Source organism: Pituophis catenifer, unplaced genomic scaffold (genome assembly GCF_029215685.1).
Source record: "Pituophis catenifer annectens isolate HBS135680 unplaced genomic scaffold, rPitCat1.0.hap2 SCAF_2, whole genome shotgun sequence".
Classification (NCBI taxonomy): domain Eukaryota; kingdom Metazoa; phylum Chordata; class Lepidosauria; order Squamata; family Colubridae; genus Pituophis; species Pituophis catenifer.
Window position 1 is genome coordinate 188486914 of NW_027256882.1, and position 12209 is coordinate 188499122.

A 12209-nucleotide genomic window follows, 5' to 3' on the forward strand; every position below is an offset into this window, starting at 1 on the left:
CCATTGTATTCCATTCAAGGGATTCATCTCAAGTTTCTCTATATAAGTTTCTCTAATTTGTCATCCTCTGTGACAGCAAAATCCCCTCTACATTATTTTTCTTAATCTGAGCATTAATATATGCATAATGATGGACATTAACTTCATAAACCAATTTTCCTTGTTTTTCATTGAGTCATTTAGTAAGACCAATAATGGAAACTCTTCTTCTTTCTACAACACAGAAGTCCTTAGCTAGAACCATACTTCAAGGTTTTCATTGCAAACTTGCTGCAAGCGTCAATCTAAACACTTGCTAAGCAAACTCACCATGCTTCAATCAAAGTATCAGCTTTAAGGAATTTTTCAGTACAGGTTGTCTTCAACTTAACAACTGGTTGCTTAGTGACAGTTCAAACCTAAGACAGACCCTAAACTACTTATGGCCCAGTTTCAAAGTTATAGCTACTGCAGCGCCTCTGTGGTCACTCATCCTTACAACTAATTGCAGGGATACTGACTGCAGGGATGCTGCAGCAGTTCCCCAGCCTCTCTCTCTCCCATCCTGTCCTGCTAGGTCCCCACACACCTTATGCCTGCTTTCCCCCATGATGGGTCCCCACAGGCTTTGAGTCTACTTCTCACCCTGCTGCACTCCACCCCTCTATCACCCATCACAAACGTACCTCTGGGAGGGCTCTGGTGCTCACATTGGGAAAAGAGAGCAGGCCATTCCACTTCTCCGCATCCCTAGGCTGCATAGCTCTGTTCTGGAAGCAGGTCCCATTTTTGGAGCGGCTGCAATGAATTGTGGCCATTGTGAAAATGGCACCTGTTTCCAAGACAAAACCATGCAACCTAGGAACACAAGTGCTCCTGTCCACGTGCAGGGATGCCAAGGGGTGGAGCAGCATGTCCTCATTATTATATGACACAAACACTAATGTTCTTGTAATGAATTTCTAATATTTGGCTTAGTGAGATCTTCCAAGTATCAAAAAATTGATACTTCCAAGTATCAATTCCATTGCCATATTTACTTCCAATAAATTATTTGAAGAAAGCCAACTGAAGATGGAACCACAGACTGATTCCATCTCTGCAGCCTAGAAGGCAGGGCTTATACTTTTGCCATTTGGTTATGAATAGGTTTTCCCCTTCAGTTTTAGCTCTACCTTCTGCAGAAGAGGAAGATATTCAACCCAGCTCCATCTTTGTCTATTGGGTGTTCATATGTGGGTGTCAGCTAGTTTGCTGCTTGCTACTATAGAACTGGGGGGGGGGGGGAAGGCTCAGTAGAGATTTTTTCTCTGCAGCTTTGTTTTTTAAAAAAACAAGTTTTATTGGTTTTTTTCCCCACCACATTCACCCACATCTTTTTTGAACAGAGTATTGGCCATATCTTATCTTATACAATTTATCAAATTCAAATACATTTTACTCAATTACAATTTTACCACAATTTTCTTTTTTCCCTTTTTTTAATCATATCTCAATATTTCTTTGCTTACTTATATAAACAGCATCTTCATTCACCCTCAAATTCTAATTTTCCTGCTTATTCATATTTATTCTCTTTTGTTTTTTAACCATTCATTCTTTACCTTAGTATATTTATATACGTTCAGGGTTGCCTTTCTTCCATTTCATCTTTTTTGTTGTACAGCAATCTTTCTTTTCAATCCTGCATCTCCCTTTCTTCTTTCCTTCTTACTTTCTTTTTCCCTCCTCTCCTGCTCCTCTCTACTTCCCCTTCCTTTCTCCTTCTCCTTTCTTCCTCCTCCTCTCCTCCTCTAATTTCCCCTCTCTTCCTTCCTCCCCTCTCTTCCATCCCTCTCTCTTCTCCCCTTATCTTCCATCTCTCTACTCTCTACTCCTCTTTCATCTCTTTCTATTGCTGTATTCATTTTCAATTTAATATTTTCCACTATGGTGTCCAGGCAACCCCGATCTTTCTCATTTATTAAAAATATTATTCGAAATTCCCCTCCTCTTTTTAATTAACAAATATTTCAACTTAAGTGTATTTTTTCCTTGAAACCTTTGTTAAAATAATCTTCCAACCCTTGCTTTTTTCCCTTTAACAATGTATTTCTTCCGTTTTACTTCTTACAAGTCTGTCATTTACATCATTTACTATCATTTCATTTTCATTCAATTTTACATTTCAATTTCAATTTATTTCTCTGCACTTAGTGCTTCCTCCAACATCATAGTTCATTTTTTTCCACGTTTCATCTACTGATCTATTTTACATTAAACAGTATTTTCACATATAATTTCTACAACTAACATTAACATATTAATATTTTCACTGACTCTTAACCATTTTCTTTTAAACTCTCCACAATCCCATTTCTTGATGCTTTTCTCCCTTTCTCCCATTCCCTTACAAGTATGACATTTAAATCATTTTTTAACATTTTAATTTCATTCAATTTTACATTCAATTTCAATTTTCCGTCTTAGTTTCAATTAATCCTTATATTATTATTTGTTTCTCTCCATTTAGTGCTTCCTCCAATATCATTCTTTCTTTCACATTGCATCTACTGGTATATTTTCCATTTAACAGCATTTTCACATATAATTTCTACAACTAAGATCCTTCTCTTTATTAACAAATTAACATTTTCACTGACTCAACCATTTTCTCTTAGACTCTCCACAGTTCCATTTCTTGATGCTTTCCTTCCTTTCTCCCATTCCCTTACCTTCTTCTTTTTCCTTTTCTTATTTCTCCCCTTCAGCCTCTCTTCTTTAATTTTAACTCTATTAATTTTCCTTCTCAATCTTTACCCATTTATTTCTCCTTTTCATATTTGAGATGTAGTTTCCCTTATCTATTTCTATTCTGTCACTAATAAACTCAGTGTAATCATCTTTATCTTTATTTTCAATTGTTTCCTTTTCAGTATTATCTCATTTCTTTTGCTTCTCATTCATCTTTTCTCTTTTTTTTTTGCATTCTAACCAATCCTCTAATTCCTTATTTCCCTTAAATGCTTCTCTTATTTTTTGAAACATCTCCCTCAGTATCTCATATTCATCCTCCCAATTCTCCATATTTTCAATTTAAAAGGCTAGAATTTTTAAATTTGTTCTTTTTATTTACATATATTTCAGGTTTCAAAGTCCATATAATGTCCTTTTTTAAAAAATGTCCAATTCAAATATTCACTTGAGCCAACACAATTTCAATCTTTATCCTTCACTTCTGTTTAATCTTGCTTCAGCTGCACGAATATGTACTCTGTCTCTTTCTCACATTCTTTCCGCCAGCAGATGTCTTTCTCCGATTCACAAATCTTCTAGTAACAAAGTATCCATTTTGTAATCCACAAAAACGCTTACTTTCTTTTCCAAATTAAATCCTTTTATTATTTAAAAAATGCTTTTCTGCCTCCTTTTTCCTTGTCTTATTTTTTTTTCTTTCGAAATCCAATTTTAAGTCCAGGTGGAAGATTTCTTTTAGGGCTTTAGGTTTGGTTTTAAAGTTCCTCTTTTTTTTCCCCCTCCGCTTAAATTCCTCCGTGCCAATTAGTTGCCAATTTATCGCTGGGATTTCTTTAAGCAATTAAAAGGTTTTTTTTTCCTTTTTACCTGTGAGTTGGCCAATTACTCACCCGGCAACAATGCTCTGTTCAAAACTCCGCTCCTGCACATCTCTTAGTCCAGTTGCCCCACCGCCGGGTCAAAGAGCTGCCTCCGACCGTTCAAGGAATTTGCCTGTTCCTCTTTGGTCTTCCGAGGCGCCTCTCTCTCTCTCTCTCCCCCCCCCCCCCCGTCCCTACAAGGTTCTGGCCCAAAGACACCGCAATAGTGGTTTGTCTGCCTGGGTTTTCGCGAAGCTCAACGGAGCTTCACTATTTCCCAGCCAGTGTCACCGCAATGCTTCCAGTTTCCTCTGCAGCTTTTTAACTACCAGTCTGGTTTTGCTTATCTCTACAAGGTCATTTCAACAGCCAGAGACAATGCACTTGAATCAAAGTCTTTCTCAAAACATTTCCTGGCGGGTACTTGCCCTTAGGTTGCCTAGCTACAAAGGGGTTGACCTCTAAGGTTTGTTTCAATTTGGACTTCACACATTTTTGCCTCAGATCTTGCTTGACTTAAGTTGCATTCAGTTCTTTCCTAGTAAAAGTACTTTTTCTCTAAATCTATGGAGCCAAAGGTTTTTATTTCCTAGGGATTGGACAGAAGCAGCCCTGACAGTGGGAAAAGGGAGAAAGGAAGATGTAAGTAGATGAGACAGGCCAGCACAAATTCTGTTGTATAATGCAGAGGACATATAAAGACCTCCAGAATCTTATTTTCAGCAGACAGCGATGTGAAGCCCCAGCCCAGTCAGAGAACCATCTGCCTTCCCTTCCTCCTCTTCTGAAGAAAATAATGGCAAACAGTGAGCACAAAGGCCCTTTTCTCTCTTTTTTTTCTTGTTCATTTCTTACCTAGGTTTACAGAAAAAAAAAGAAAAATTATAGAAGTACAAAATACAAAAAACACACAAAAACTAAAAAAAATAACGAAAACAATTTTAATGATTCTCCTATCGAATTGCACTGTTTACTGATCTTTGTAACAAATCAATAGGTTCAGTAAGGAAATAATTAAACTTACAAAAATCTGATTTCGTGTTTGTTTCCTCCTCTAAAACTAATACAGGTAGACCTTGATTTATGACCACAATTGAGCCCAAAATTTTTGTTGCTAACTCAAACATTTGTTAAATTAATTTTGTCCCATTTTACAACCTTTTGTGCCACAGCTGTTAAAGGAATCACAGTTGTTAAGTTACTAACATAGTTGTTAAGTGAATCTAGCTTCCCCATTGACTTTGCTTATCACAAGGTCACAAAAGGTGATCACATGACTCCAGAATACTGCAACTGTCACAAATATGAGTCAGTTGCCAAGTACCTGAATTTTGATTACGTGACTATGGGGGCACTGCAAAAGTTGTAACTGTGAAAAACGGTCATATGTCACTTTTTTCAGTGCTGTTGTAACTTTGAACGGTCACTAAATGAACTATTGTAAGTTGAGCACTACTTACATTTTAAAGCTCTTTCTAGTTTACAATATTGATTCTAATTTTATTTGCTACTAAAGAACTTTTCAATTATTTTCAATTCTTGGTATTGCAAGACTCTATATACGGGATGGCGAATTTATGGCACGTGTGCCGTAAGTGGCACGCAGAGCCATCTCTCCAGGAACGTGAGCCGTCACCTGTTGCTCTTCCGGGGTTCCAGGATGCCAGCCAGTTGGTCTTCACATGGGCGGAGGATGGAAACTGGAAGACCAGGTGGCCGGTGAGCATGCGCGTGCCGGAAATCAGGTCATCTTCCCATGCACGCATGTTTCTGGCAGGCATGCGCACGGGCTTCCGTTTTGGCATTAGGTGCCGAAAAGGTGCGCTAACACTGCTCTATATGGTGAACCAGAGAGAAAACCTGTTGTTGCCTTTTTCCCACATAATCTCTTTTCTCTTAAAAGAAAGAACACACTGACAAACCAGCACAAAGGTCCTTCAATAAAAACTCATCTTCCCTCATAGTAGTATATTGTTGGCAATAAAATTTCCAAATATCTAGAGTAAATCTGGTCTTTATCTATGTAAAACTGTTTTGAATAATCTCTTTTCTCCCAAACATCCAGGTTTCTGCAGCCTGACAAAGGATGTACCTGAGCCACGCATGGAGGGGAGGGGAAATCCTTTGGCAAAAAACTTGCAATCTTCCCTGCCAGCTTCCCCACTGACTTTCTGGGGAAGCCATCAGAGTAGATTACAAATGGCCATCACATGATTAACAGATTTAACAGAGTTGGAAGGCACTTTATAGGTCATCTAGCTCAAGCAGGAGACCCTATACCATTTCTGACAAATGGCAATCCAATCTTTTCTTGAAAGTTTCAAGTGATGCACTTCCCACAACTTCCGAAAGCAAGCTGTTCCATTGGTTGATTGTTCTCACTGTCAGAAAATTCCTCATTTCTAGATTGAATTCAGGGGTGAAATCCTACTGGTTCGGACCAGTTTGGCTGAACTGGTAGCTATTATTACCATTGGTTCGCCGAACCGATAGCAATCATCTCTGGTGGCCCTGCCCCCGCCTACCCGATCACCCACTCAACAGGCGCACCGGGGCCGCCTTGTCCGCTGCCTCCGTACGCTACGCTTGGAAGGAACTGCTGCCGCTGCTCTGGTCACAGCTGCTCTCACCGCCCTCCCTCCCCACCTGGCTTCAGACATCCGCCTGCCCTCCTGGAGCACCGCCGTGTCACCGCCATTCACTTTCTTCCTTCTCCTGCCACGGAACAAAAGCGAATGGCGGCGGTGCTTTAGGAGAGCAGGCAGACATATTCATTATAGTTGTCAGCTGCAGACGTCCACCTGTCCTCCCAAAGCACCACCGCAGTGAACAAAACAACCCCATTGCATCGTGCCTCCTCCTGCAGCCAAACATGCCCAGCCGTGCATGCCCTTTCCTCAAATGGGCTGTGCATGGGGTGCTTGGAGAGAGAGAGCGAGAAAGAGAGCTCTCCAACCTGTTTTTGTCTGTGTGTGTGAGGGAGGGAGGGAGGGAGGGAGCGATCTGAAGCCGAGGCCAGCCCTGTTCCGTCCCCACCAGTGGCTGGGCAATGCTGCACATGGGGCATTGTGCGGCTGAGCAGGGAAGCCGCTGTCACGCCATTCCCCCTCGCTTCCCCAGTGAGGAAGCGCATGGCCTCAGCTCTGCGCTCAGGGAAGTGAGGGGGAGTGGCGTCACAGCGGCTTCCTTGCTCAGCCGCACAATGGTGGGGATGGAGCAGGGCTGGCCTCGGCTTACGATTGCTCCCTCCCTCCCTCACACACACACAAAAACAGAGGTTGGAAAGTTCCCTTTCTCACTTGCTCTCCAAGCGTCCCATGCACAGCCCATTTGAGAAAAGGGCACGCACGGCTGGGCGCGTTTGGCTGCAGGAGGAGGCCCAGTGGAAGGCAGCTTTTTCTGCAGCATCTCTCTCCCCTCTTTGGATCGCCCTGCAAAGGGGAGGCTCTGCCTCTGCAGAAGCAGGGCAGGCGGTTTGTAAGGAGGATTGGTGGGGGGGATGCGCGGCCCTCCAGAATGGAGAGCGGAGCAAGAGAAGGCTCCGAGGTTCGCTTGGGCAGTCAAGCCAGAGGGAAACTCAAAGCACTGGGGGCTTCAGAAGGGCAGAATGTGCTTCAGAATGTGCAGTTCCTGGCTCTAAGAGTGAGTGACATGAGTGACGTCAGGTTGACCATGCCCGCACGGTTTCATGACCACCAAGCCACGCCCACCAAACCACACCCACAGAACCGGTAGCAAAAAATTTTAGATTTCACCACTGGTTGAATTTCTCCTTGGTCAGTTTCCATCCATTATTCCTTGTCTGGCCTACAGGTGCTTTGGAAAATAGCTTGACCCCCTCCTCTCTGTGGCAGCCCCTCAAATATTGGAACACTGCTATCATGTCTCCCCTTGTCCTTCTCTTCACTAGACTAGCCATGCCCAGTTCATGTAACTGTTCTTCATGTTTTAGTCTCCAGTCCCCTAATCATCCTGGTTGCTCTCCTCTGCTCTTTTTCTAGAGTCTCAACATCTTCTTTATAGTGTGGTGACCAAAACTGGATGCAGTACTCTAGGTATGGTCTTATTAGGGCTTTATAGAGTGGTATTAGTACCTCATTTGATCTTGATTGTATTCACCCGTTAATGCAATTTAGGCTTGCATTGGCTTTTTTAGCTGCCACTGCACACTGCTTGCTCATATTTAGCTGATTGTCCACTAAGACCCCAAGATCCCTCTCACAGTCACTGCTATTAAGCCTGGTTTCTCCCAGTTATATGTGTACTTTTGGTTTTTCTTACCTAAGTGTAAGACTTTACTTTTCTCTACATTGAATTTCATTTTGTTAGATAGGGCCCAGTGTTCAAGTCACTCAAGATCCATCTGGATCTTGAGCCTATCTTCTAGGGTGTTAGCTATTCCTGCCAGCTTAGTATCATCTGCAAATTTGGTGAGTTCCCCTTCTATTCCCTCATCTAAGTCATTTATGAAGATATTGAAGAGTACTGGCCTAAGACAACCTTGTGGCACCCCACTTCTTACTTCTCTCCATGTAGACTTAGACCCATTAAGGACTATTCATTGAGTATGGTTTGTCAGCCAGCTGCAAATCCATCTGGTGGTGATACTATCTATCCCACTTTTTTCTAGCTTGCAAAGAAGTAGGTTGTACTTTGTCAAATGCCTTGCTGAAGTCTAAGTATATTATGTCCACAGTATTTTGTTGGTCCACTAATTTAGTCACTATGTTGAAGAATGAAATAAGATTGGTTTGGCATGATCTGCTTTTAACAAACCCATGCTGACTGCTAGTTATTACTTTACACATTTCTAGGTGTTGGCAGATCTGATTTTTTTAATTTAATTATCTTTTCCAGTATCTTCCCGGGTATTGATGTTAAGCTGATTGGTCTGTAGTTTCCTGGGTCTGTTTTTTTTTTTTCCTTTTTTGAAGATGGGAACCACATCAGCTCTTTTCCAGTCCTCTGGTAGTTCCCCAGTGTTCCACGATTTTTTAAAGATGTGGTGCATCTTTTGAAAGATGTGATCATGGCGTGTTTGGTATAAGTTGTTAAGTGCAAACAGATTGCCAAGCTGTCAGGGCTGCCTCTGTTCAATTCCTAGGAAAGAAAAATCCTTGGTTCCATAGATTTAGAGAAAAGTACTTTTACTAGGAACAAACTGAATGCAAACAGTTTCAAGCAAGCTCTGAGGCACAGAGCGGGATCAGCAAAGATACAGATACAGTATACAGCCCAGCTTGTAGCTAGGCAACCGGAGGCCACTGCATACCAGAGCAAACTGACATGGCCTTGAGAGTAACCACAGTTGCAAAGTTGCAATGTAAACTTCTCCACAGTTCTCTCCCCCACTATTTTTTGGCAGCAAGCATCCAGCTAGCTGACACACGCACTCAGATCACTATCGTGTGACTGTGGGATGGGCGGCCCATGATATTTTATGATGGCCGGAAATGCTTTGTGGACCATAAAGCACCCTTTCTGAACGTCTTAACTTCAAAATGGTCATTAATCTACCTCACAGTACCATTAGCTTCCCCTCACTTCCATTTTTGGATAGAAAAATAAATAGGCGAAACAATAGGACATAAAATCATTCTAACTATAGGGTCTCTTCTGCTTCCCCAAAGGAGTGTGCGTGTCTCATTCTTTCCCATTTTATCTGCCATGATTCTAAAGTTCTTCAGATCATCAGGTGTTTTGAAAATGTTTCATATTTGTAAAGCTAAAAAAAACCACCCAAACAAAATGAACCATCATGAATATTAGCAAGATAGCACAAAGTTGATTCGAATGCAAGCCAAAGTTGTGGATTACCAACCTTTTACTGATTGTAGTTTGCCACGTGGTTAGCATCAGATTAAGCCTAGTACAATATATATGGTTGCTCTTAACTTTCAAGTACCTGGTGTAAGGAGACAATTCACCTTGGAAAATATGTCTTTCAGGGAAGCCATGCTTCGACTCCGCTGCCGATTTGCCTGCAAATAGACAAAACTCAAGCTAGTAAAACAAACTCAATGGAGATCTATAAATATTATAGTTAGCATAAGTCAACACAGTTAAATGTTTACAATCTAAATATTACAGTCATCCCAGAACACAGTAAAATTACTGACTATTTTTATAATGCCTAACAGAAATTCTGTAGATATATGAGACATAACAATATTTGATTAAATGAAACAATTAATTGGCCACAAAGAGGAAACTATGCACTACCAGTTTAGCTATCAAAATATACTGAAGTATAAACAATTTCTTAAAAATTATGCAAGAAAGCTATGATCATAATTGGGCATGCAATCCAACAAAGTATTAGTTTTAAAACCTAATATCAAGAGTGGGAGAGGGAGAAGAAAGATTTTAATTTGAATGAGCAGCAGTTAAGTCTGAGCTGAACAAGCTACATTGGTCAAGTTATGGTAGTAAAAGTTTGATTCTAATTTGTTTCTATAAACTAACATTTAAACTATCCTTCTCCAACTAGCATTCTCCAAATATGTTGAAAAACTCTGAAAATTCCAAGCCAGTCCAAAATTATTGAACTTCATTAAGCTAATTATTACAATGCGGTAAGAAATGTAGGAGGTTTAAATTGAAAACAGATACTTCAAATCTTTCCTTCTTGCTTTGTCAGAGGAAAAGTAAAACAGAGGAAATACATGGAAATATTACACTCTCATTTGTCCAATATAAAAACTACACTGTCATAAAATTATCTCTCAGATTAATTGTGAACATTACAGAGCTCTCTAATCAAAGAAAGGGTCAATGGCTGGAACAACTGTAAAATTAATATATAATGCCTAGTTTGTTTTCTATTAGCAAAAATGTTGAACATCAAGATAAAAGTAACAACATACATTTGTCTCATCTGTCTAGCCTTTAAATAAAAGATATGATTGAAAAAATTGGGTTAATGAAATCCACTCATATTCGATGCTCACTTCAAAAGTTATTTTTAGTAGTATGCCAAATTATTTAACTGCTTTTTTGAAGGGACTGTAATTTAGCCAACATTTTACTATTCTTCCCACTTTTTTTCCCTTGTGTACAAGGAGAATATTATTGACCAAAAAATTATAGGCCTATATCACTTTTAAATACAGATTACAAGATTTTTGCTAAAATACTGGCAAATAGGTTAATGATAGTAATGCAACAAATGATTCATAAGGATCAAACTGGTTTTCTAAATGGTAGACAAATGAAGAGCAATGTAAGGCAAGTTGTTAACTTATTAGAGTATTTGGGGAAGAACAACCAAATCCCTGCGGTGCTAATATTTCTTGATGCGGAGAAAGCATATGATCGATTGAATTGGCATTTCTTATTGAAAATAATAGAAAAATGCAGTTTGGAGAATATTTTACACAATCTATTAAGGCAATATATCAGAAACAAACAGCGCAAATAATAATTAATGGTAGTTTAACAGATACTTTTAATATAGAAAAAGGAACAAGACAAGGATGTCCCTTGTCTCCATTATTGTTTATCTTGATTTTGGAATTTTTGTTGAGTAAAATACGTGGGTCGGATAAAATAAGTGGAATTAAAATTAGGCAGTACGACTACAGATTAAGAGCATTTGCAGACGACTTGGTTGTTACTTTAACCCAACCATTACAGTCGGTTGTAGGTTTAATGGATATAATTAATCAATATGGACAAGTATCTGGATTTAAAATAAATGCAGGGAAAATGAAGATAATAACTAAAAACATGACTACAAATCAAAAAGATGAATTAGAAAGACTAACAGGATTTGAAATAGTAAAAAAAGTTAAGTATTTAGGGGTTTATATCATGACATCAAATGCAAAATTATTTAAGCATAATTATGATCTGTTGTGGCAAAAAATACAGAGAGAGTTGAAAAATTGGAAAAAATTACAATTATCTTTGTTGGGAAGAATAGCAGCAGTAAAAATGAATGTTTTGCCTAAGTTTTTATTTCTTTTTCAAATGCTACCAATACTTTAAAAAGATGAAAATTTGAAGATATGGCAGCAGGGTATTAATAATTTTGTTTGGGCAGGAAAGAGACCGAGAATAAAGCAAAAAATAATGCAAGATATATGTGAAAGAGGAGGTCTCAAAATGCCCAATTTAAGATTATATTATGAGGCAACTGCTCTATCAGCAATTAGTGACTGGATGAATTCAAGAGAAGAAAGAATATTGAATATTGAGGGATATGATTTGGTCTACGGTTGGCATGCTTATTTATTATATGATAAGAAACTGGATAAGACTTTTAAAAGTCACATATTAAGGAATGCTTTATTGCGTGTCTGGAAAAAGTATCAGTATAAATTAAACAATAAGTTACCAATGTGGGCAATACCCAGACACGCGATAGAGAATATAAGTGTAGAGCAAAAACAAGATGTGACTACTTATAAGGAGCTTCTTAATAAGGAAAGAGATATACTACAACTGAAATCTGTGAATCAATTAAGAGAAGAAAGGATAATTCAAACATGGTTTCAGTATGGACAGTTGCAAGCTAGATAGAGAGAAGATCAGAAAGTTGGTATCTTGCAAAATGAGGAGAACTTGGTAAAACAAATTAGAGACCAAAGTCAAATGCATATTAAAAAGTTGTATAATGCATTAATAGAAATA

The 12209-nt window shown here is 39.2% G+C and overlaps 1 protein-coding gene across 1 annotated transcript in view; it reads right to left on the reverse strand.

Moving 5' to 3' along the window:
• Window positions 1-12209, reverse strand: part of LOC139313033 (uncharacterized) — a 54371-nt gene that overhangs the window by 6738 nt on the left and 35424 nt on the right. Inside the window, exon 17 of the mRNA XM_070938359.1 lies at window positions 9481-9556. Within this exon, the coding sequence (XP_070794460.1) occupies window positions 9481-9556 (76 nt within the window). The remainder of the gene's footprint in view (window positions 1-9480; window positions 9557-12209) is intronic.